Source organism: Rhopalosiphum padi, chromosome 1 (genome assembly GCF_020882245.1).
Source record: "Rhopalosiphum padi isolate XX-2018 chromosome 1, ASM2088224v1, whole genome shotgun sequence".
In the NCBI taxonomy this organism is placed as follows: domain Eukaryota; kingdom Metazoa; phylum Arthropoda; class Insecta; order Hemiptera; family Aphididae; genus Rhopalosiphum; species Rhopalosiphum padi.
The window spans coordinates 48,808,906-48,831,806 of record NC_083597.1 but is presented as its reverse complement, the minus strand read 5'-3'; the positions used below and the strand labels follow the sequence as shown (position 1 = coordinate 48,831,806).

The following is a 22,901-nucleotide window of genomic DNA, read 5'->3' as shown; positions in this document are numbered from 1 at the left end:
AACTCTTAAAAATTAAGATTAAAATAATTTATTGTTGTATATAATTATTATAAATTGCAATTATTAGGAAACATTAAATATTTTCAATTATAAACTACTATGTTAATTTGTATAATTTTACTATATAGTTTATTATTACTATTAAATTTAATAAATTATAATTATTATTATAAACATTTAAAAATAGTCTCTAGTCGTTCAAAATAATTAAGGGAAAACTCAAAAAAAAAAAAATTATACGTATAATAATAAGTTCTTATATTTATTTAACTTTTAATTTTCTTTTTCTGTACATTATTTTTTTCAAAAAAAGATGATAGGCGTTTGTGCGTGATTAAGTTCAAATCTAAAAAATAAATTTTATTAATAATTTACAAAGCTGTATATTATTATCTAAATATTTTCCCCTCATACGTTATGTTTAAATTAATAAATCATTAATGTTTGATAATTTATTTCTATTATAAAAATTATTTTTATTTAATTTATTTTTGATTAATATTATTGTAATATTAATTGAAAAACCTTTTAATTAAATACTATATTATTATTTAATTTTGATTAATCAAATAATTATGCAGTGTTAACTGCAAAATTATTCAACACTGAAAGGTTTAGATGACATATAGAGGGCTGAAATCTGACTATAAAGTGAAAAAAAATAAGTGATCATTCTATATATAGCAAAGAAAATTAGTACTACAATCATTTTTACTAACTCATTTGAATAAAAATCAATCTTTGGCTACATTAAAATATTTCATCTCTGTGTCTTTTTTTTAAATTTATTTCTCATTTCACTGTTAGGATTTGAATGATTAATTACCTATGCTAGATTATTATACTATTATACATATTCACTTAACACAAGTCTTACAAAAAAAACAAAAACATTTTTTCTAAATGTACTGCACAATTTAAACAGGTTTTCCCAGGACTCATTGTTATTATGCATGAATCATCATGCCTACTTATAGTATTTCTCTATGGATTTAAAATCTTAAGGCAACATTAATATAGGTATAATGTATAAACCAGAATTTGAAGTATTTTTTTTTTAATTTTACTACTATTATTTATCTCCTATATGTTTATTGACTTTAGTTATTTTTGTTTTTGATATATAAAATTTGGTTGTCGTAGAAAATATTTTGTTTAATTTTATGTCTTTTGTAAAATATCAAATTTAACATAAACTTGATATTGTATAATAAAAATGTCTTGTAATCAAGATGATGAATGGGAATATGTACCTGTTGAAACAGCTGATGAAATTATGTTGTGTGGAGATGTGATTGAAAGTAAAAGTCTGAGAAATTGGAATAGATGGCTTAAAATAAGAAAACAACAGCATAAATACCTTGGTTTAATGGTAAATATTTAGCTGTAATATGTATTCATTTTAAAAATATATTTTATAGGTATGTCGTAGTTCTGCATCGTTGTTAATGAATAAGTCTGATCAATTCAGATCAAAAGTTGAATGTAAATGGCTGGTTGATGTAGCACTCAAGTTAAAAGCCAATAATGAATATTGTGCTGATTTTCCTTATTCTATCACTAAAGAAATAAAAAATTTTTCAAGTATATATATACCAGATGTAATACGTACTGAAAAAGGATTATCGGGCATAAAGAAAGATGCTCGCTTTGATTTGCAAACACCTAATAAAGTGTTGCTTTATAATGAATTAAATACTTTAAAAAGTTTAATACCTTTTAAAAGTTCTGAGAAATTAGCTATTATTGGGGAAAATATTCTTAAAAAAGCTATGAAGCACAAATTTGATTATAAAGGTACTATTCCATCAGTTTATGTTGAGTCTGCTCTTAAAAAAAACAAGTGTAATATTGCACTTGTTTATGTTAGAGTAAATGATTATATAATACAATCAATTAATGACAGCACTATTTGTACGACAACTGAGTTAAAAACAAAACCAAAAATAATTAATATTGTAAAAATAAATGAAGATTCTTGGGATGAGATAATAATAGAAAACTGTGGTCAAATAAGTGTCAACTATAAATGGATAAAAGAAGAATATACCGCTACAAAATATGATTGTTTTTTAAAACAAAAACAAAAAAAGTGTTTTTTTTTTGACACCAGGACTTATACCTTGGGTCCCGGTCAAATTAAACATTTAACTGTTTTATTCAGACCTACACGAACTGGACCTCACAGAGAAATATGGTTTTTGCAATTAAATATTTTGAGGAAATTAGATCATATAGCTAGGATCAGTGTACCTCTACAAGGATGTGCTATTTCCAATGTTAACAACATATCATCTATAGTACAAGTAAGTAGGTACCTAGGTATCTATGGACTATGTAATATTACATATATTATATTCAATGTTGTTGGTAGGTACATAATTAACAACCTTGGCCTTAGCCAAGGCTGTAACTGAAAAATAATTTGGGGGGGGGGGGGGGGTTTAAGCCAAAAAAATTGTGTTTTGATTAAAACAGAGATTGAAATAGTTATTTTACCTACTACCACATAATATAACACGAAAAAATTTCGGGAGGGGGGGGTGAACCCCCAAAACCCTCCCCCAGATACGGCCTTGGCCTTAGCCAATATTAATAAAATTTGCAAACAACTAGGTAGGTATTTAATAAAAAAAATTTAAAATCTACTAGTTAAGGTTATATATTACCTGTACCTACCTTTATAATATTTTGTATTTCTGGTAGGTATTAATTAATTGTATTTGCTATAACCCTAAATTAAACCAACATGTATTTCTATAAGTACCTTTACTTACTTTATTTTCACATTGAAATATCTAATTACTTTTGTAAATTTTAAACAAAGTAAGTAGTAACAAGGTACATAAATATTAAAATATTAAATGTCTATATAATAAGTTTATATATGTTTACATCTTAACATTTTTATTTAAAACTAATAAGATATAAAATATAAAAGTAATTTTGCCCATTTAGTTAAATACCTAGTATCTAGTATCTACATTTTACATACATATACAGGGAGGTACCTTCTGTACTTATATATTATACACATTAATAAAGTAATTTATAGCCTTATAGGTACCTACCTACATATTTATTGTTGGATTTTAGATATTGAGGTGCTAACAATTTTACATTTCTCTCTGATTAAAATATTATGCAGTTTTGTAAAAGTAAAAAGAAAACAGACAATTCGTTCAACAGAGTTTATAAATGAAAGTTTTTTTTTTGTATATTTTTTGGGTTAGGAAGTATTTATTTTAGTTTATTTAGCATACTTACCTATCTTAAAATATTTTGTATATTGTGAGAAAAAATCCTTATATGTATATTTTTATTTTGAAACTAAATGAGTTCAAGCTTCAAGCCTCCAAGGAATCTTTACAAATGTTTTTTTTTTTAATTATTTATTTATACAATAAGAACATATTTTTTCTTATGATGCAATGAATTTGTGTAAGTCTTAAAAATATTATTTTTCAAAAGAATAATAAAAGGAAAGTATTTTAATGTTTTTGGTATACAATTTTAACATCATATTTCAATTTTTTTAAATTAAAAATTTTGTTCCTACTTATAAATTCTAGTGTCTAGGTAGGTAGGTACCTGTTTAAATTATAATACCTACCCTATAGGTAAACCAATCACTATTATATCTAGCTAAGAGACAACTGAGACAAGAATAATGTTTTGTAAATGTTTATGAAATCATTTCCTTTGCTACTTAGGTCTTAGATAGATACATGAAAAAATTTTAAAAATTAGTTTTAAGACTTTAAGTTAGGTAATTTAAATTCAAAAGATAGCCATTGTCATAAAAATGCCTCGAAAAATGTCTACATTATTCAACCAAAAATTAAAAAAATTTTAGTTGCAAAATACTATATTATCTGAAAAATGCAATGGATTACTTACTAAATCAACAAGTAAAGATCATCAAAATGCATTTTTAGAAGACAAGTCGTCTTTTATTGAAAAATATCATTACCATGACGAAAAAATGACAAATCTTTACCATATATTACAAACAGAGAATTCTAAAAGTATTGAAGAACTTTTATACCAGTGTATGCAACTAAAACAATCACTTAAAGAAAAATGCTTAAATTTAATTAGTCAAACAGCTGTTGTATTGCTAAAAAAAGAAATTGTTTTTGAACATTGTCAAATGAATCATCACGAATTAAACGCACATAAAATCATGTATATAACAATGGATTGTATAAATTTGATAATGAGTACTTACGAATTTGATCATGATGAAGTTTGTCAAGAAATGTATACAATTTCTGCTGAAATTCAACCAAAATTAGTAATAAACGATTCAGGTACCTAGGTAATCTTTAGATATATCTTATTAAATTAAAAATATTATATTATACGATTTTATTCGTAGTGATATTAGTTTTGGATTCTGAGCGAGATGATGAATGCTTTCATTTTACAATATTATAGATGTACTTTTACTGTCTAGCATCGTTATTTTAGCGCGTAGAGTTAGTGAAAACTTAAAAAAATTCAACCCCAGGAGGTGGTTTCTGACAAAAATTGGATATACATAGTTGGTGGTTTGAGAAATCAAAATTTTAAGTAAAAATTACTAATACTTTTCATTTTTCAAAATAATCGAAAAATATATAATGAGAAAAAACGTAAATTTTTACACAAAAATCAGTAATAGACAAATTAATTTAATTTTTTTTTTTTTAATGTTAAACAAAAAGTCAAAAACGAATAACCGTAGATACTTGAAAAAATTACCTTTAAATATTTATGTACATAATTTGAATTTTCTATTGGTACATAATAAAACTTAAAATATCTTGACTATTTTTAGCTATTAATAAATATTTTCTGCAATTTTAAATTTTTTAAATTGTTTCTATAAACTTAGATAAAAATATTTCACTCGATCAAAAAGCTTGAAGATTTAATTAAACGTATTCACTATAAGCTTTTATTATAAATATAAAAAATAGGTACTTATTAAAGATTAACACGTGGACATTTTTTTTATTAGATAGAAGCTTAATTTATTAGAAACCTATTTAAAGTTCAAATTTTGACAAAGTTCATGATAGTTTATAAATAATTGTGTAATTAAAAATTTATAAAATATTTAATTTTTATAGCTAATGATTGAAAATGTAATAAGTACAAGGTTTGTCATATAATTATTACTGAAATTAAAAATACTAAAGATAACTAAAAAAATATATAAGTGCCTAACGGGTTTTTTATATAGACATTTTAAATTCAATTTTGGACGAGATTAAATAGGTATTTAAATGAAGAATAACGATTTTACTTATTTTATTGTACCTAATTCAAAAATCTATTTTATGCGTAGGTAGGTAAATGAAACTTTTAACGAATAATTAGTATAAAAATCTATTTATTTACTATACTTTAATCACAGCATTAAATTTTTACTTTAGTAGTACCTACTAGTAGCAGAATAATGCGACAGACTAAACTAAATCAACTCATATTACAATTACTTCTAAATTAGCACTAAGTCCAGAAAAAATACTTTTTGGTACTTAGATTCTTCCATCTCCAACTATAACATATCTTGAGTTGACTCTCAGACACTGTCTTACACTCTTACCCTGAGTTAGTGAGTTCACCATATCAAAATCAAAAGATTACAATTAAACTCCCATTTAGGTACGAATGTTTCAAAATTTAATCGTCAACAATAAACATTGAAAATTAAATACCTATTAAATTATTTAAATTACTCTTTTATACATTTATCCTAAATCCAATTTGGACTTAAGACCTACAGTTATGGGGCAATGCAAAAATCTCCAACCTAATACAAATTCAGGTTTCAAAATATTACACTGAGAAATGTGAATTAGGTAATTTTTCTGAAAATGTTGACGTATTGTAATCGAAATTTGAACGAAAACTTCCGGAGTTATTCTAACTTTAAATACTAAGGAATAAGGATAATATAGTCTATTATACTAAATACTTTGTAAATGGATATGAGCTCGATAATTATATTCGGTATGCAATATAAAATATTCGTTAATAATTACTACTTTTTACTAAATGCTTATGGATTAATATTGCACCTGACAATTTTCAAAACAAAGGAAATATGTATAAAACTATTCCTTTTTATTTTATCGAGACTGTATATCCTATAATATATTATCCTGTATATGATAAATTGATAAGACAATGTAATAATAGTAATAATCATTGACCTTACATAGATAACTTACTGTCATCTGTCGTTCTGTCAAGTATAATGAGTAATAAGTAATAAGTTATTATTACCTAATAAGTTTAACTTTCTTCCATAATAATATTGCACATTTGACAATATTATATTTATCTATTTAAAAATGTCTAAGTTTGTTTAACTTCCTTTATTGAATTATTTATATTTTTATGTAGGTAAAGGTAATAATAAATAATAAAATAGTTTCACCTGCAATAGAACTTAAATGTGTTTTAGATGAATTGCAGACGAAAAGTCCGGGGACAAAAAGTCCGCTTTAAAAAAAGTTGGACAAAAAGTCCGGATTCATTTTTTATAGTCGAACAAAAAGACCGAGCACATTTTTATTGTCGGACAAAAAGTCCGAAAATATAAAATAATATACCTACCTAATTAATATTTATTTTAAAAATTAAAAAATGCTGGTACATATATATTATATTTTCGTATAACTAACAAAAATGAAACGGGAATCGAATCCACTATATAGTATAGTATAGTTAGGTACCTATAATAATGATAAATTTATATTTTTTTATTATAATAATGATATACTATTTTTTTTTTAGTTTTGTTTAGATTGACAATTGACATGTTTATAAATAAAATAAAATTCATTATTTGTTAAAATGTATTTAGTTACAAACAAATTTTGATATTGTAGTTTTAATATATCGTAATAAATTATATAATATCTTATTTTCATTCATAATTATATGAATGAAAATAAGAAAATTTAAATAAATATAATAATATATTAATATAATGTATATAATATATAATGTCTATAAACATTTTTAAATTTTTAAAATAAATATTAATTATATAAAATATTTTGTATTTTCGGACTTTTTGTCTGACTATAAAAACTGAATCCGGAATTTTTGTCCAACTTTTTTTAAAACGGACTTTTTGACTGATTACCGTTTTAGATATATATAGGTAACTAAGTAACTCGGTAAATTTTTCAGATAATGATGAAATATCTGCAGTTGATATCACTACGAAGCAAAAATCTGAATATGCTACAATAAGCGAAGAATGGATTGAAATGATCAAACCTATGATCAAGAAACGGTTAGAATGGGCTATAGAAAGAATATTAGACTATGATATTTTGTGGACAGAATGTATACATGAAAATTCTAATGAGACTATTAAGGATGAACATAAAACAGGAATACTAGGGATAGAATCTTATGAACATAAAGAATGTAGTCTTTCACTTGTGAGACAATTTTTTATTAATAAATTGTTATGATTTAGTGAGTAATATATTATTGTTAAGCATTTATAGATGCATTTATATATGACAAAATATAGATTCATAGTTATAGGTACACTTATAGATACACGTTATACAATTAATGGTTATACTAATATGCCTACTTTTTTTTATGGGTTTTCACGATGCTACAAGGTGGCCTGTGGTATCGTCTTTCTATTTGTATCCCTATTATTTATTTTGAATAATCCTAGGTCTACGTAATGGTTGTAAAATTGGCCATGAACGAATTTAGTGAACGGTATATTTTTTAAACATAAAAAAAAGATTTTTTGGCCCACTTAAATCTTTTCTGCTTGCGCCGGAGTACACGACCCAGTCGGCAGTCCGCCGATGTGAATTTCGCCAATCGGCACTGAGTCCTGTTGCTGAGTTGCTGTGACCAGTGTGTCGTACTACTCGTACTACCAGTTGTGCCGTCTTAATTCAGATAAATGGTACCTGTAACCAGTGTCGGTCTGGCTCATGACTGGGCCCCTTGGTTAACTGATTTCGAATGGGCCCCCTACAAACTTAATTTTAACTTAATCGAAAAAAAAATTTAACTGTCATTTAATAAAGCTATTTTATACATAATTAATAAAATTAGGTTATTTTTTTCAACGCCTTTGTCAATATAGATCTATTTTTATCCCGTAGAGTAGGTAGTAAGCTAAATACTGCGTTTATCCTTATCAGCAGACCACAATAATTACCATGTATTTATGTTCAATGTTTACATATTTATTAGAGTTGTACCCGATTAGAATTTTAAACACATACATATTTTTTATTACGTTAACGATTGGCTATGGGCCTCTAATATTGAAAAATATCGAAGGGCCCCCGGTGATCGCCGGGTAGCCGGGGGGGGCCAGACCGACACTGCCTGTAACATCCATCTATAGTACTATAAAGGCTATACTCCTATAGCCAGTGGCGTATTTTTTTTTTATTAAGAAAAATATATTTACAATCTATTTTACAATAATCAGTAAGTATGATGACAAAGTTTATATAACATTATAAAATATTCGAATAGGAAGACCCTCAGTAGTGTCACCTGACCAGAGATTACATTAAGTTATTGTTTAGTTAGGTCATAAGTTATGACTCGTATCATTATAATTTTATGCTTTGAGCAAGTCTCGGGGCCACAGCCTTTTTAGTCTTTTAGGGACGTGTGTTGCAGAGGATAATTTTTGGATTAAAGGATTATAATGAGAGTGTAGCTTAGAAAAGAATTTGGTATAATGGGACTTGGCCAATTCGTTAAGAGTGGGTAGTTTTAAATCTTTGTGGAGATTTTTATTTGTTACATACCAGGGGGAGGAGGTGATTAGGCGTAAGCATATTGATTGAAGTGCTTGTAGTGTTCTAGTGTTTGAAGGCTTTGAAGACCCCCATAACTGGATGCCATAGAGCCAGACCGGACGGATTATCACTTTATATATTGTCACCTTGTTTGTTAGGGATAGTTTGGATTTTAAAAGAGGTCTAAGGAGGTGCAGCCTGGAGTTGACTTGTTTACGCTTTAGTTTCAGGTGAGGGCCCCACGTAAGACGTTTGTCAAATGTGAGCCCTAAGTACTTAACTTCATTTGCTGTTGGAAGGACAGTGGCGTATTTGCGGGGTAAGATTAGGGAGATATATCTCCCCCTTGGCCTTGACCCACCTTTTTTAGCTAATTTTATATGGTTATATATATAGTCACGAACTACATGTAGTAATCCGTGTTTATGGTTGTTTTTTTTCTATTTATCATTCTATTATAAGTTTTATAGTAAGTAATACAATTTTGAGCCATTTGGCATCGAAAACTGTAATTATATCAAAAAAAAAATAAAAAAATAAATCCTAAATACGCCACTGCTTATAGCTCAGATTATATACGAATATGATCTAAATACTAAATCTATTGCTTAATGCCTATAGCCCATAGGCACAGAATACAACGTAGTACAATATTATTGGATAATATGAAAACTGGAAACGTGCGACTACCAGACGATTTAAGATAGTCTATCTTAAACCGTGGACTACCACTTTATCAACGCCATCTATCCATTTCAATTAATATTGTATAAAACATATGTAGAGCACTAGAGCGATAAGCCTGGGACACAATTGATAACATTAGGATTTGTATTAACAATAACACTGTTTGCAATTTGCATTCATTAGTCATAACTCAAACTCAACTCGTAGTAGGTACCTGTGTCATGTACTATACATTCGTTCTATAGTTTTCTTTCATCAAAACAATACGGATTGTTGACCATTCTAAATTCTAATCTCTGTAATAGAGACCTTATTCTATGACTGTTTCAGTGTTGTGTATGTTCTTGTATATTAATTATTGAGTAATTAACATAAATTGTTTGCTTGTTTTTTCAAATTTTTTTACCTATTTAACATTTTTAAATATCACTACGTCTAAAGATTGAATTGTTTTCTTTAAATTTCTCGAGATCATTGCTCTGAATGCGCCGTTAGTTATGATAGGGAAATCGAAATGGTATTTAGTGTTTACAATCTTATTTTGGAGTCGCACGGATGGTTAGTATTAACACTATTTTTGTAGATTATCCATATGTAATGGGTCAATTGACTTTTTTTTAACTGTGATCTTTTCTTTATTATTATTTATTACCTATTCTAGTTGATGGTTATCAACTAATACTGAACAATAACAGTCCTGTAACCACCGGTTCAACAGTCACCCTGAATGCCACTGTTGTTGATGACAATGGTGTTTGTGCTAAGGGAAATCTGTTGTTTTCCTATGAAGATGATGCATTTCCAAAGCATACATTGGAAGTATGTTTTTGAACATTTAAATTTTTATATATTTTTTATTTTTTTAACATCAAGTAGATTATTATTATTGTACTTTTTTAAAATAAAGTACTTATACTAAAACTCTGTTTGTCATTTTACTGTTTAGACATTTATATATTCTTTCTTAAAGTAGAATGCACCAGGCAGCGACCGGTTTCCGTCCGGTGGCACGCATCTCACACATAACGGCATAGGTAATGACTCGTAGAAGGGGAAAAATTGCTCAGAACTGGTGTATCCTACTTTGAAATAGAGTATAACTTACCTGATTTAAATAATATGTTTGTTAATTATTTAAAATCTTAAAACTAAATTTATAATTAGGTATAAATACAAATATTATTAATAAAAATAATATAAATACTGTATTATGATACTCATATTATCAACACATGCATTTTTTTGATTTTATGGATCAAAACATTTAATGTTTCAAAATAATATTTCATATTTGTTAATTGTTCTATGTAATACTAGATAAAAAATAAATACAATAAATAAATTAGTTTTTCAGATAAATATGTTTTTACTTTTGTTTTATATGCAGGTAATTGTCTGTTTAACTTTTTTTTTTTACATTTCATGTTTACATGAAGACATGAGGTCTTAATCTTAGATGGTATTCTACTTGCAGTTACAAGGCTGTGTGCCAGATTTTGGTTGCAAATATAATATTTATAATAATAATGCATGAAACAATGTATACCTTGTATACAATTAATTTTCAAGAAATTGAATTTTTAGAAGAAAAGAATTTTTAAGAAACATAAAAATGTATTAACTTATAGTATATAATATAAATATATATATTAATAAATACAAAATTAAATTTCATAAAAAACATGAAAATGTATTATTATTTTATAGTATTATATAAATATACATATGTTAATAAATACTACTTGACAAAATACCAAATATTTAAATATCTATATATCTTGCTATAATTTATAATATTAATAATGATAAATCAGTATTAAAGTTAACATTGAACCAACTTATAACTACTAATTAGTGCTTATTATTTAGGTTTATTTCTACATTTTGGAAATAATTAAATTTTTGATTTTTTCTCAATTTTAGACCAGGATAAAAAATTGTGTGGCAATATTTTACATAGCATTTGATACAACAACTGGACCTTCAAATTATAGATATAAAGTAGAAGTTAAACAGGAATTACTTCCTTTCATCTTTCATCCAATTACTAGTGGTCGTGGCCAGTTAATTGTTACAGGTAACGTATTGTATATAATTATTTTATGTGAAATTATTTTTAAATTTATTGTTAAAAAAATATAAATGTAAATATATTGTACTGATATGTATAATATATCGTTATTAATTAGATTTAATTATATACATTTAAATAATTGACATTTAGCCATTTTAAGATAACAAATTATATATATATTAAAATAACATTTTTACATTATAATCTAGTTAGTTTTAACATTTAGAATTAAGAAGACAAATTCTTCTATTATTGTACATGTTAGCACTTCTTTTTATCAAATTAAAAATATTCATAATTTTATATAATTTTATTTAGAACAAATATGTGATAGATATTATTTTAAGAAATGATTTACATGACTATTGTACATTTTTTATTTCAGAAAATTTGAACGGTGTACTTCAACTATTTCAAAATAATACAAATATTTCAAAAAATTCTCCACGAACTATTTATGTGTCAACTAATTTAGAAACTGTTCACCAAGTTGAAATCAATACTGCCGATTTAGATTATCTAAATAAAAGTGCCAATTCAACCTCTGTTTACTGGTTTGTTGATTGTATCTACCAAGAAAACACAACAAGCTATACATTTTCTAGTAATTATACTGAACCAGGCATTCAACATGAAATACTTGGCATTGTAGTAGCCAATATTCCCTCATCTATACCTATAACTACACCTACACCAATAGTATCCACTACCACAGTCAATCCAAATAATTCTACTTCTACTAATAATTCTACTTCTACTAATAACTCTACTATTGATGCTACTATATCTACGCCTTCTACCACTAAAGCACCTTCTAAAAATGATGTTATATTTCCTCATCATATAATCAATTCGACTTTTACTTCAGACTGTGAACTAAAAAATAAGTTTGAATTATTATTATCTGCAGTTCCTTTAAAAGACCAACAAAAATATGGATATTTTAGTCGTTCTGTGCTCACCAAAGGTAAATATTAGTGTGGATATTTATTTTAAATAACTTGCAGTTTGTTATTAGTTTTTAGTTAGCATAAAATAATAAAAGCTTACGTTTTCTTAGATCCAATTGTAAATGTTAAGACTCAAGGAAAAGTGTGGATACAAGAAGGAGAAATGTTAAATCTTCTGGTAATCAAAATATTATTTTGTAAATTGTAACATTATTAAATTAAACATTCATTAATTAATAGGTAAACTGTAATGGTAGTGGCCCCTTCCGCTATTGTGCACATTATGTTCAAGGACCTTATAATGAAACTGGTAATGATTCTTGTATACCGGACAGAAATTTAGTGCAATGTCAAATGCAATTTGTACATTATTTCCGTGAGCCTACCAATTATACACTAATTGTAAATTTGGCTAACGATGTTTCAAAAGTCGTAACACCTATTGGAATTAATATTTATAAAGGTAATTATGACCATATATATATTTTTTTGGGACCGGTCCAATGTGTGATCTACAAATAAATGGCTGGTCTAATGTGTGATCTACCGACTAAATGTACATGTATACTACCTACTTAAAATAGTAATGTACTTACTTGTACTATAATCACAGAATAGATGAAATTTATTCTGTGCTATAATGATGATTGTTATATTCATACAGAAAAAGTATTTTTTAAATCTGATAAAAAAATGAATATAACAATCAACATTATAGTACGGAGTAAGAGTATATAACTGTTTTAAGTAGCATATATAAATGTTTTTAGTCGGTAGCCATTTATCGATAGATCACACATTGGACTGGTCCCAATTTTTAAATTTTTATTTATTATATATGTAATTTTTTTTATACCTTTCAGTACAAAAACAACCACAAATATCTGTCATTGTTGTACCAGTAACTTTCAGTTCAATTGCAGTAATAATTGTTGTGTTTGGAATAGCTTATTACTTTCAAAACAGATCGAGGTACTATTAATAGTTAAATACTATTGTCTATTTATCTAAACAACTCAAGATATCATAAAACTTTATATTTTGTTTGCTTTCTCTTAACTTAAAACTTTTAAAATTCATTAATCCATTACTCGTATCATAATAATTTTTTTATTTAAAATATGTTGAATAATTTCATCAAACTTCTTTAAAAAAAAGTTTTTTTTTAAGGTTACCTATGTAAAAATATTCCTGAATTCAAATATATAAAAAATATAATTTTTTTAATTAACAACATTTAATAAACAATAACATTAATTATTTAAATACATATTTTAAATTGGATGTTATGATCATTGATAAATAATCTAATAATGCTATTTTTTTACTAAGTACAGGGTCCGGAAAAAAAACCTCCCATATTTCAAGAGGCAGTTGCAAATAAACAAACAACGAAATAGAAAAAATTCTTTTATTTTTTACTAATAAATATTATGCCATTTTTAATTATTTATTTTAAACATTATATTGGTTAAGTGGTGTCCTCCATTGTTAACACATTCACGAAGCCTTTACCGATAGTCTTCCATAACTCTTCGTGTCATTGCTGGTGTAATGGAGGCCAATGCCTGGTGATTGGCTCCTTAAGTGCTTGTAGGGATGCGGGGCGATGATCGTACACTGTGCCTTTAAATATCTCCAAAGAATATAATCACAGGGTGATCACATTAAAAAATTTAAATTTAGAGTTTTTTTTTTTAAATCATGTTTTATTTTCATTATTTTTTGTTGGTTTTTATTTTATTTTTTTTTGTTCCTTGCCATTACATCTACTAAAAATGGCACATATACCACTATCCATCGATACCCTTTCCACTGTTGTACCACCACCACAACTCACACAGCGCTATTTCTAAATAAGGGAGGTTTTTTGCCGGATCCTGTACTTAGTATTCTCTACAATAAAAATTGTTATTACGAAATTAATCTTTTATTTTTTTAATACATTTTTCATTTTCTATTGTTTTAAAGAAATTATCATTCATAATAATCATTAAAATATAATATACCAACATTACTTTTTATAGGTATATGGTAGAAGTAGCAGATTTTGATTTTGCCAATAACTCAGACATGGAATACAAAACATTTAGAGAGCGGTTGCGTGATGCTATAAGCCAAGCAATTAACCGTACTCAAGACTATTCAGAGTATGATGGCAGTGAAGAACAAATTGGTAATTTGGCTACACCCCAAAATCAAAAGTATGGTAGTATGCAATGACCAAGCACTGTAGTCGGTCCAAACAGATGTAATGTCTAAATGACTATACATTGGACTGGCAAATGAATATATTTTACAGTGTGATTTTTCTGTTGCTGTTCCTTAAAAAAAAAATATGATTGACAAATATAACTTTTTGGCATTCCAAATATTTTAATTTAAACTTATAATTTAGGGTTTTTGTACACAGTATATTATCATGTTTATGGAGACTTGTATATTAAATATCAGTAATCATCACATTTCAATAATTTAAATAACTGGAGTCTTAGCAATTATCTATTTTTAGATTTTCAATAGTAAATAAGACTTAAGTTATACATGGAATAACTACAATAATTTGTATTTGATTATAATACATTTTATTTAATTAGCATTTAATTTTTATTATTGTACAATTTTAGTAATTATCTTACCAAGTTTAAACACTATCTGTATTCATCTTGAAATTCTTTTAAATTACTCCATATATTCCATTAATTTATTTAGTTGTAAATAATGTATAAGTATTGTAAGTTATCATATTTACATTTTACTTCTCAACTTTCACTTTCATCATAAATTAGAACTCTTATAGTACATTTACACAGTAAACAACCATGGTTATTCCCATTTTTTTTTGTGTTAACTTTACAGTGAAATGGAACCACAGTAGCTCATTTGTACATATTAAAATATTGTTATTAATTAAAGCCATTTAGTCTTAAATCTCGGATGATGGCAATTGATATATTATTATTTTATTTATTTATATTCATAATGTTTTATATAATGAATGATAAATATATACAGTAGGATTTTGATAATCCAAACATGGGTTAGTCCAAATGGGCTTGAGATTTATTGCATCACTAATTAAAGATATATTTTTTCGTAGACCTACACAATAATAATAATAATATTGATACATGTATTGACGTACATTGCATGCATACGTCATCTAGATATGATCATAGATAATTTGAACAAATTAATCTGAATAACTACTTTCCCCAATATCATTCGGATTAATGAGACTACTGTAAATATATAAATATAATAATTGTTATTTTTTAATTCAATGGTTTACTTTAGTAATGTATCTCGAAACATTTTGAACTAATGACAATATCTAATATCTATGTGTTATTAAATTTAAACATTTTTAATCGTACAAATTATTTTTACCTCATTACATAATATTATTAAATTCAATTTTTTTTTCATGTTCTTCACGGTATCACAAAAAAAATGTATTTAATTATACAATTTGAAAAAGTTTTTGTAATAACTTTAACCGTTAATAATATGTATTATATTTAATTTATTTACATATCCTATAATAACTATGTGCCAATATTTATAGTAAGGACAATATGTTAAAAAGGCAATGACAATATTTGCATTATTTCTTATCCTAATTAAAATGTTTCATTTTTTAGAGGTTAAATCTAAGTTAATTTATTTAACATGTAGTATTGTTGTATTGCATAGTTGATGGTTGACTATCATACTATTATATAGAGTCTAAGATGCTCAATGGTTAAATTGTTAGCTCATTAGTAATTCTTCTTAATATGAATGTGTTTTTTCTGCATAACTTATTATTATTTTTTTTTTCAATTTAATATTTCAATGTTTTCAAGTGTGATTAATTTATAAGATTTTATTTTTATTTATTAGAAATATGGAAAAAGTCTAATTATTGTTGTAAATAGTTATATTTTGTAAAAATAATGTATTTCTGAAATTATACAAATTTAATATTGTTACTCACATAATTTCTTATTGAGCAAATGATTATATTATATAGTTCATTTTTTTATTCAAATTATTGTTTTTTATTTTATCTGTTTGTGAATTATATAAATTGTATAGAAATCATGTTAAATATTGTTAGATATGTGTCCTTTGATTATCAATAAAATATATGTACCCATAGTATACATTATTTATTAAAATCTAATATATAAGTATTTTACCATTTTATTATATCTTCATAATAAATATGAAATTACAATAATCAATTAGGTGTTAAAATAAAATAATATAGTTATCACAAAATTATTATAAACCTACATAATAAACATTTTTCTTTTTATTATATATCAAAACATAGAATATTAAGTCATTTTCACAGATAACTCTATTCCTATAGTAATAACTGCGCATTTCACTGTTGAGGTCATATCTTATATAAATTGTTATAAAAATTAAAATTTTTTTATAATTTGATATACTACATTGTTGTTGAATGGGGTTTTGAGAATATTGGAATTGAAAACAACATGGAACAACCCGTGTTTGGTATTTTCTATTGTCCAATTAGGGTTTTAATCATTAATAAAAATTAGTGGGGTCTGTGTGTTCTCAAAGCAGTCAAAGTTTTCTAAAGAAAGTGTTAAATATTCTGACTGAAAAAAATAGTGTATGTTTGACACATTCTCATCCTTGTGGTTAAGTTAGGGTTCGTTATGTACTCAGTGATGAAATCATTTAGCAATTTTACATAAAGTAAATATTTCTGAAAAAACCATTTCATAGGTCTCTATGATATATCTCTATGGTATAATAACAACTGTTTTAAATGAATTATTTTTTTATTTCACAATTATTTTTCTCCTTGTATTTTTTTATCAACTTTGGTTAGTTAAATCTATAACGATACGGTAATATCTCTCCTTCAAATCTGGATAAAAACCCAATTCCTAAATTTTCACACTAACCTCAAAATCTCCGGTAAAGCATGGTTCTACAACATAGGAACATTAGGAATCAAAACTGAAAGTTCCACAAAACCTACTACTCTTATTGGAAAAGACAAAGAATACAATTTAAAAATAGAACCACAAACAGAAGTTCTAATAACTATTATTTTATATTATTATTTATTGCACAGTTGTAATATATTTAAAAATATCAGGTAGGCATATAATTACATAATTAATATTTATTTATTATTTATTGTATAACATTTTTAAGAGCATGTTATATACTAACATATATTAAATAAATTAAATTAAAATAAAAATAAACTTTGAAAATTAGTTTAATTTTGCTTCAAAGTTTAAAAAAAATTATTATTAATTCATCAACATGAATGTTTAAATTAGTATTTCACAACTAATTATTGTAATAAGGTAGGTATAACCAGTGTATATCCTCCTGAGCTTCGATGAGAACTTATTACGAGTATTATAATACAGATAGCAACGAAAGTAGATAGTGATTAAAAATTTCAAAATTTCAAATTATTTATATTCACAAGAATGTCTAAATGGCACCAATAATATATAAAAATACAAAATACATTTATTACAATAGCATTATTGTATACTTATATGTGTACTTAAATGTAGTAATATACTAATATCTCAACCTCAATACATTATTTAATATTTCCATCAATATTTCACGTTTTAGCGAAGTATTTTAGACTTCAAAGTTCAAAGACTAATTAAAAATAGTGGAAAATGCACCGATTTGATAAAAATTGGATTTTTGTAACTATACTTGTTTATTTTATCACGAGTAAGGCTCAAATTTTAAAACATAATTCTTAAATAATAAAAAAAGTATGACCAAAAATTAACTTGGACTAGGTAAAAAATCAAAAATGACTAAATTAAAAAATAATTAATTTAAGATCATATTGTATTTAGCCAGATTTTCAGTTGTGAAACTGACTATTATAATTTATAAGATTACATGTTTTTATACATTAAAAATGAACGCTTTATATCAGGGGTCACCAACTGGAGGACCGTGGTCCGCATCCGGACCGCAGTTACTTTTTTTACGGACCCTTATCCGCGGAGTAAATTTTAAAATTTTTTAAAATAAATAAACACAAATTATAAGTGTGTCTGGTGTCATAAAATTTATGATATGAAAAAAAAATTAAATTAATCTGTATTGAACAAATGCATAAAGAAATCAATATAAATACTAATTAAAAAAATATATATTTATTAACGTGTGTAAATTATTAATATTGTTAGGGGACCGCGACAAGTATGGTAAGTTTCAAAACGGACCTCTATATAAATTAGTTGGTGATCCCTGCTTTATATGTTATATCCACTAAAGTAATGGGTAGGTGAGGTATATAGCAAAATATCGTCGAATTATATTTAATACATTTAATAATCAAACCGATAAACAAAAACAATAATAATCCACTATATATACTATACCTATTATATTTATATTATTCTATACTCCGTATTCCACGTTTGAAATAGATTGAGAACTGTACCTACTATAGTACTATCATACATAACTAAGAAGCATATAGTTTTACATTATTTGTTAATTAAATTTAAATTATTTTATTATTATAAAACAGTAAAAATATTAAAATGCCACAGCTGGAATAATTGCAAAAAAGCAATTAAAAAGTATTCACATAAAAAAAGCCGAAAAAAGCAAAAAGAAATTGGCTTATTTGGAATCAGAATGATATGAAACGAATTTATGTTACATTTTTAAGTAGGCACTAACCTATCTTTTTCACCTGCATTCACCATTCAGTCATAGTCAGTCACTATCAGTAATCTATAACTTTTAAATTAACTTTTAAATTTTAATAATATTCTGATTCATTTATTGTTATTAAAAATCGACAAATTTTAGTATTTGTGATTATGCAAAAAAAAAAAAATAACTTAATCAATAAAATAAACTAATAATTAATTTTTCTTCTATTTGAGATAAAAAATGTGTTAATTCTATTGCAAAGATGTGTACCAATACCGCAATACTTAACGTCTTTACAATGATAATATTACTACATCTTCCTACAAATACTCTCCATTATTCAATTGCCAGCATAACAAACACAATTAATCACTAATAATAATAAAAATAGTAAAAATAATAATATCATAGTAAATTTAATACACGAGCGCACACAACCATAACATAATAATACTCGTTAATCATAATAACGAATTAAATTGTTATGTAAGCACTAAGCGCACACAATAATATTTCATTTGCGAAGATGTACAATGTACACGATATTTATTAAAATAAATATTTTTTATAAAATTATGACTATTAATGAATAGCCGGTTGTATATTAAATAAAATGAAAATAAATATAGGTACTATTATAATTGGTAGTTAGGTACGGTAAGTATTCTCTACAGTGAATCCGTGTAAATGGTAAGTTCATTGCAAAGCGTGCTGTAGATAATATATTATATAGATACTTAGTACTCACAATAATATAATAATAATAAATTTAATATTTATGACACGCATACCTAACCCACCACCCATATAATACGTGTACACGACCTGCCAATTATACATACCTATCATTATATGACTGATGATACCTATAGTACTTATATTGTAAATAAATTTTAGCAACAACGTTTAATTAATTTGATCAATGCTGACAATACATAATACGCGTGCTATAGCTTAGGCATCATTATTGAACTACGATATATTATATTAAAAATTAATTCCTGTTTCCTGTATACTTTTATATTGGTTGTAGTTTTATTAAACACGGTAGTAAATTATATAAGTGGTTATCTGCAATACCTACCTATATATTTATGATCGTGAAAATTGCAATTTGAAGGTCTTTGATAAAAAATATAGTCAGCTTGTGAGATTTTTAAGTTCATGCATATAATATGATATAAATTGCACAACAATGAATGAATCTAGAAGTTGTTATAAGATACCTAAAGGATAAAGTTCAGTATATCAATTATCAGGTACTTATTAATAATATCTAATAATTCCACGTAACTACGTAAGTATAAAGGAAGGGTGTAGTCAGTTGTTCTATTATCTATATATTGTCATAAGGATATGATTTTAACGTGTTAGTGCTTACATGTATATTATACAATATGCATATAATAATAATAACAATAATTGTACGCCTCAGGGGAATTTTTCAGTAATCAAGTAGGATCCTATATACAAGTAAATTTAATATATACATGCCGTTGTAGGTATCTATTATAAATATGTATTATATACGAACAATTAAAACACATATTTTATAAATTAGATCTTAGATATCAGATACTTTAGTGGTATGTTTGACTCAGGGCACCAATGAAGGAAACTCTGTACATAATATTAAATTGTTGTGAATGTGATTTTTCAATTTCAAAAATTTACTATTAAACCATTAAGAACCTCCATGGTGTTTTTATGATCTAAATAAAGTGCAAAATAAGTATAACATATTAAAACCTAAAAAAGAATTACCCTGCAGTGTAATCAATAATGTTTTATATTATTTGACATTTGTAGTAGGTGCCTACTTAAACTTACATTAATTATATATATATATATATATAATTTATAACACTATATTTTTTACCGGTTTTTAGGTTTTTACATATTTTTATGACAATCCATACATTTTTAATTTATTATTTCTTATTAGGTTTTTTTATTAAAAATGTTGACGTATGAAATATAAAATATTGAATTAATTGTATTTTACTTATACGTCTTTATGCTTAGATATAATAATGGCAGAGTAAACTTTGTAATATTATGTTATATCTAAGCTTTACAATGTTTGCAATAAATTCAATTTATTTGTGAAAAAATCTAGTGTGCTAAGTTGCTAAAGTATCTATTTAGGTTTTAATAAAAATATTTAATTTAATTTAATCCAAAACCACAAAAATTGACAATACGTTTTTCGATGTTTGAAATTTAAAGAATCACCCGTGCCAATGCTATCATATAATGACTGAGTCTTTTATCGAAGAACAAAATTATTTTTAAAAACTATTAATGTTTTTAAAAACATTTTTTGATATAATTTTAAATCATTGCAAAATAACATTTTTTGTAAAAAATAGGTTATCGAACTCGGCCTTGAATTCGATTTCTACTAAAACCATTTTTATAATATCAAATTTTAGTTAGATAATGACACATTATAAAATCATGAAAATTGATGAGGTTTTTATGTAAAATAAAAATAGTATTTTAGCATGGTAATTTATAAAAATATACAAACTATATTTATATTAGGTATATTACCAATGTGGAACTTGATTTTCCTCGACATTTTTTAAATGTTTGTGTTTGAAGTATTTGATTTTAAATATTAATTTCCAATGAATTCCGAATCACTAAACTTTAAGTAATGAACTTGTAACTTATGAATTATAGGCACATACTCGTCTGCAATTAAATGTGTACATATCATAATACATCGAATAATATTTTACTTCAGAATTTAAAATATAAGCTAAATTTTTAATCCAAAAAAATAAAAATAAAAATTTTTAAAATGATAATATTTTTAAAAGTATTAATAGTTTTTGAAATAATGGCTGTTTTATGTTAAATGAATCACTTACATAGTTACATGTATATTCATAGTAATACAATAATAGACCACCTGACCATTTATATGTATTGTATATTTTAAATTATTTTTATGGTCAAAAATGTTTAGTATAATAGTATGTTCTCTCTATCTACCTTTAGCAATTGTTCAGTAATGTGCGAAAATACGCCGGTGTAGGTAGGTTATAATACATTATATTATATATGTATGTCTAGGACGTAGGTAGGTTTATCATAAATCATAATTCATAATAATATTCTTCCGTGTGAACGTTATACCGTCTATCTAATAATCATATACATGTATCAAATAACATACCTTTAATATGATAATATTATTATTACCCACTAGAAGTGTGCGTGGTTCAATGCATACGAAACACGAAATAACGGTCAATAGGTATATATTTCACCATGGATTCCGGTAGGTATCTTATAAAGGTAGGTACGTGCCTATAATAATATTATGTCAATACTCAATAATAATATAATATTATGTACGCGTTGCACACATTTCGTACTTAGTAGGTTAGGTCTCGCGGGTCGTTTATTCTTAATGTAATTTCAAGCCGATTATTATTATTGTTATGATTTTTTTTTTAATAAGGAAATAAAATCTTGTGTAATATAAAACAATTTGCATTCTTAATCGTTTCGGCAATATCGTGTACAATATATTAACATAGGTAGTTATGTTACAACTTACGGTGCATTTACACGTGTATAAAAAAAAGGCGAAGGTATGGCGATTTAAAGTATTTATCATTATATTCTATAAACATTGGTATAAATATTATAATATTATATATATATATATATATGTATATATTTATTTTATCT

General features: G+C 25.4%; 2 protein-coding genes across 2 annotated transcripts; both read left to right on the top strand.

Moving 5' to 3' along the window:
* The first annotated feature begins 237 nt into the window (after positions 1 to 237).
* LOC132926039 (uncharacterized) lies at positions 238 to 7,762 on the top strand. The gene is made up of 5 exons (XM_060990387.1): positions 238 to 1,372; positions 1,422 to 2,306; positions 3,857 to 4,313; positions 7,195 to 7,451; positions 7,703 to 7,762. Exons 1-5 carry the CDS (start codon positions 1,217 to 1,219, stop codon positions 7,760 to 7,762), a joined length of 1,815 nt encoding a protein of 604 aa, XP_060846370.1. The 5' UTR covers positions 238 to 1,216.
* Positions 7,763 to 9,648: 1,886 nt separating this feature from the next.
* On the top strand, positions 9,649 to 16,658 carry LOC132932387 (uncharacterized). The gene is made up of 8 exons (XM_060998746.1): positions 9,649 to 10,046; positions 10,150 to 10,307; positions 11,412 to 11,565; positions 11,948 to 12,529; positions 12,623 to 12,690; positions 12,753 to 12,975; positions 13,376 to 13,484; positions 14,540 to 16,658. The coding sequence occupies exons 1-8, from the start codon at positions 9,986 to 9,988 to the stop codon at positions 14,733 to 14,735; spliced, it is 1,551 nt and encodes a 516-aa protein (XP_060854729.1). The 5' UTR covers positions 9,649 to 9,985; the 3' UTR covers positions 14,736 to 16,658.
* Positions 16,659 to 22,901: the final 6,243 nt, after the last annotated feature.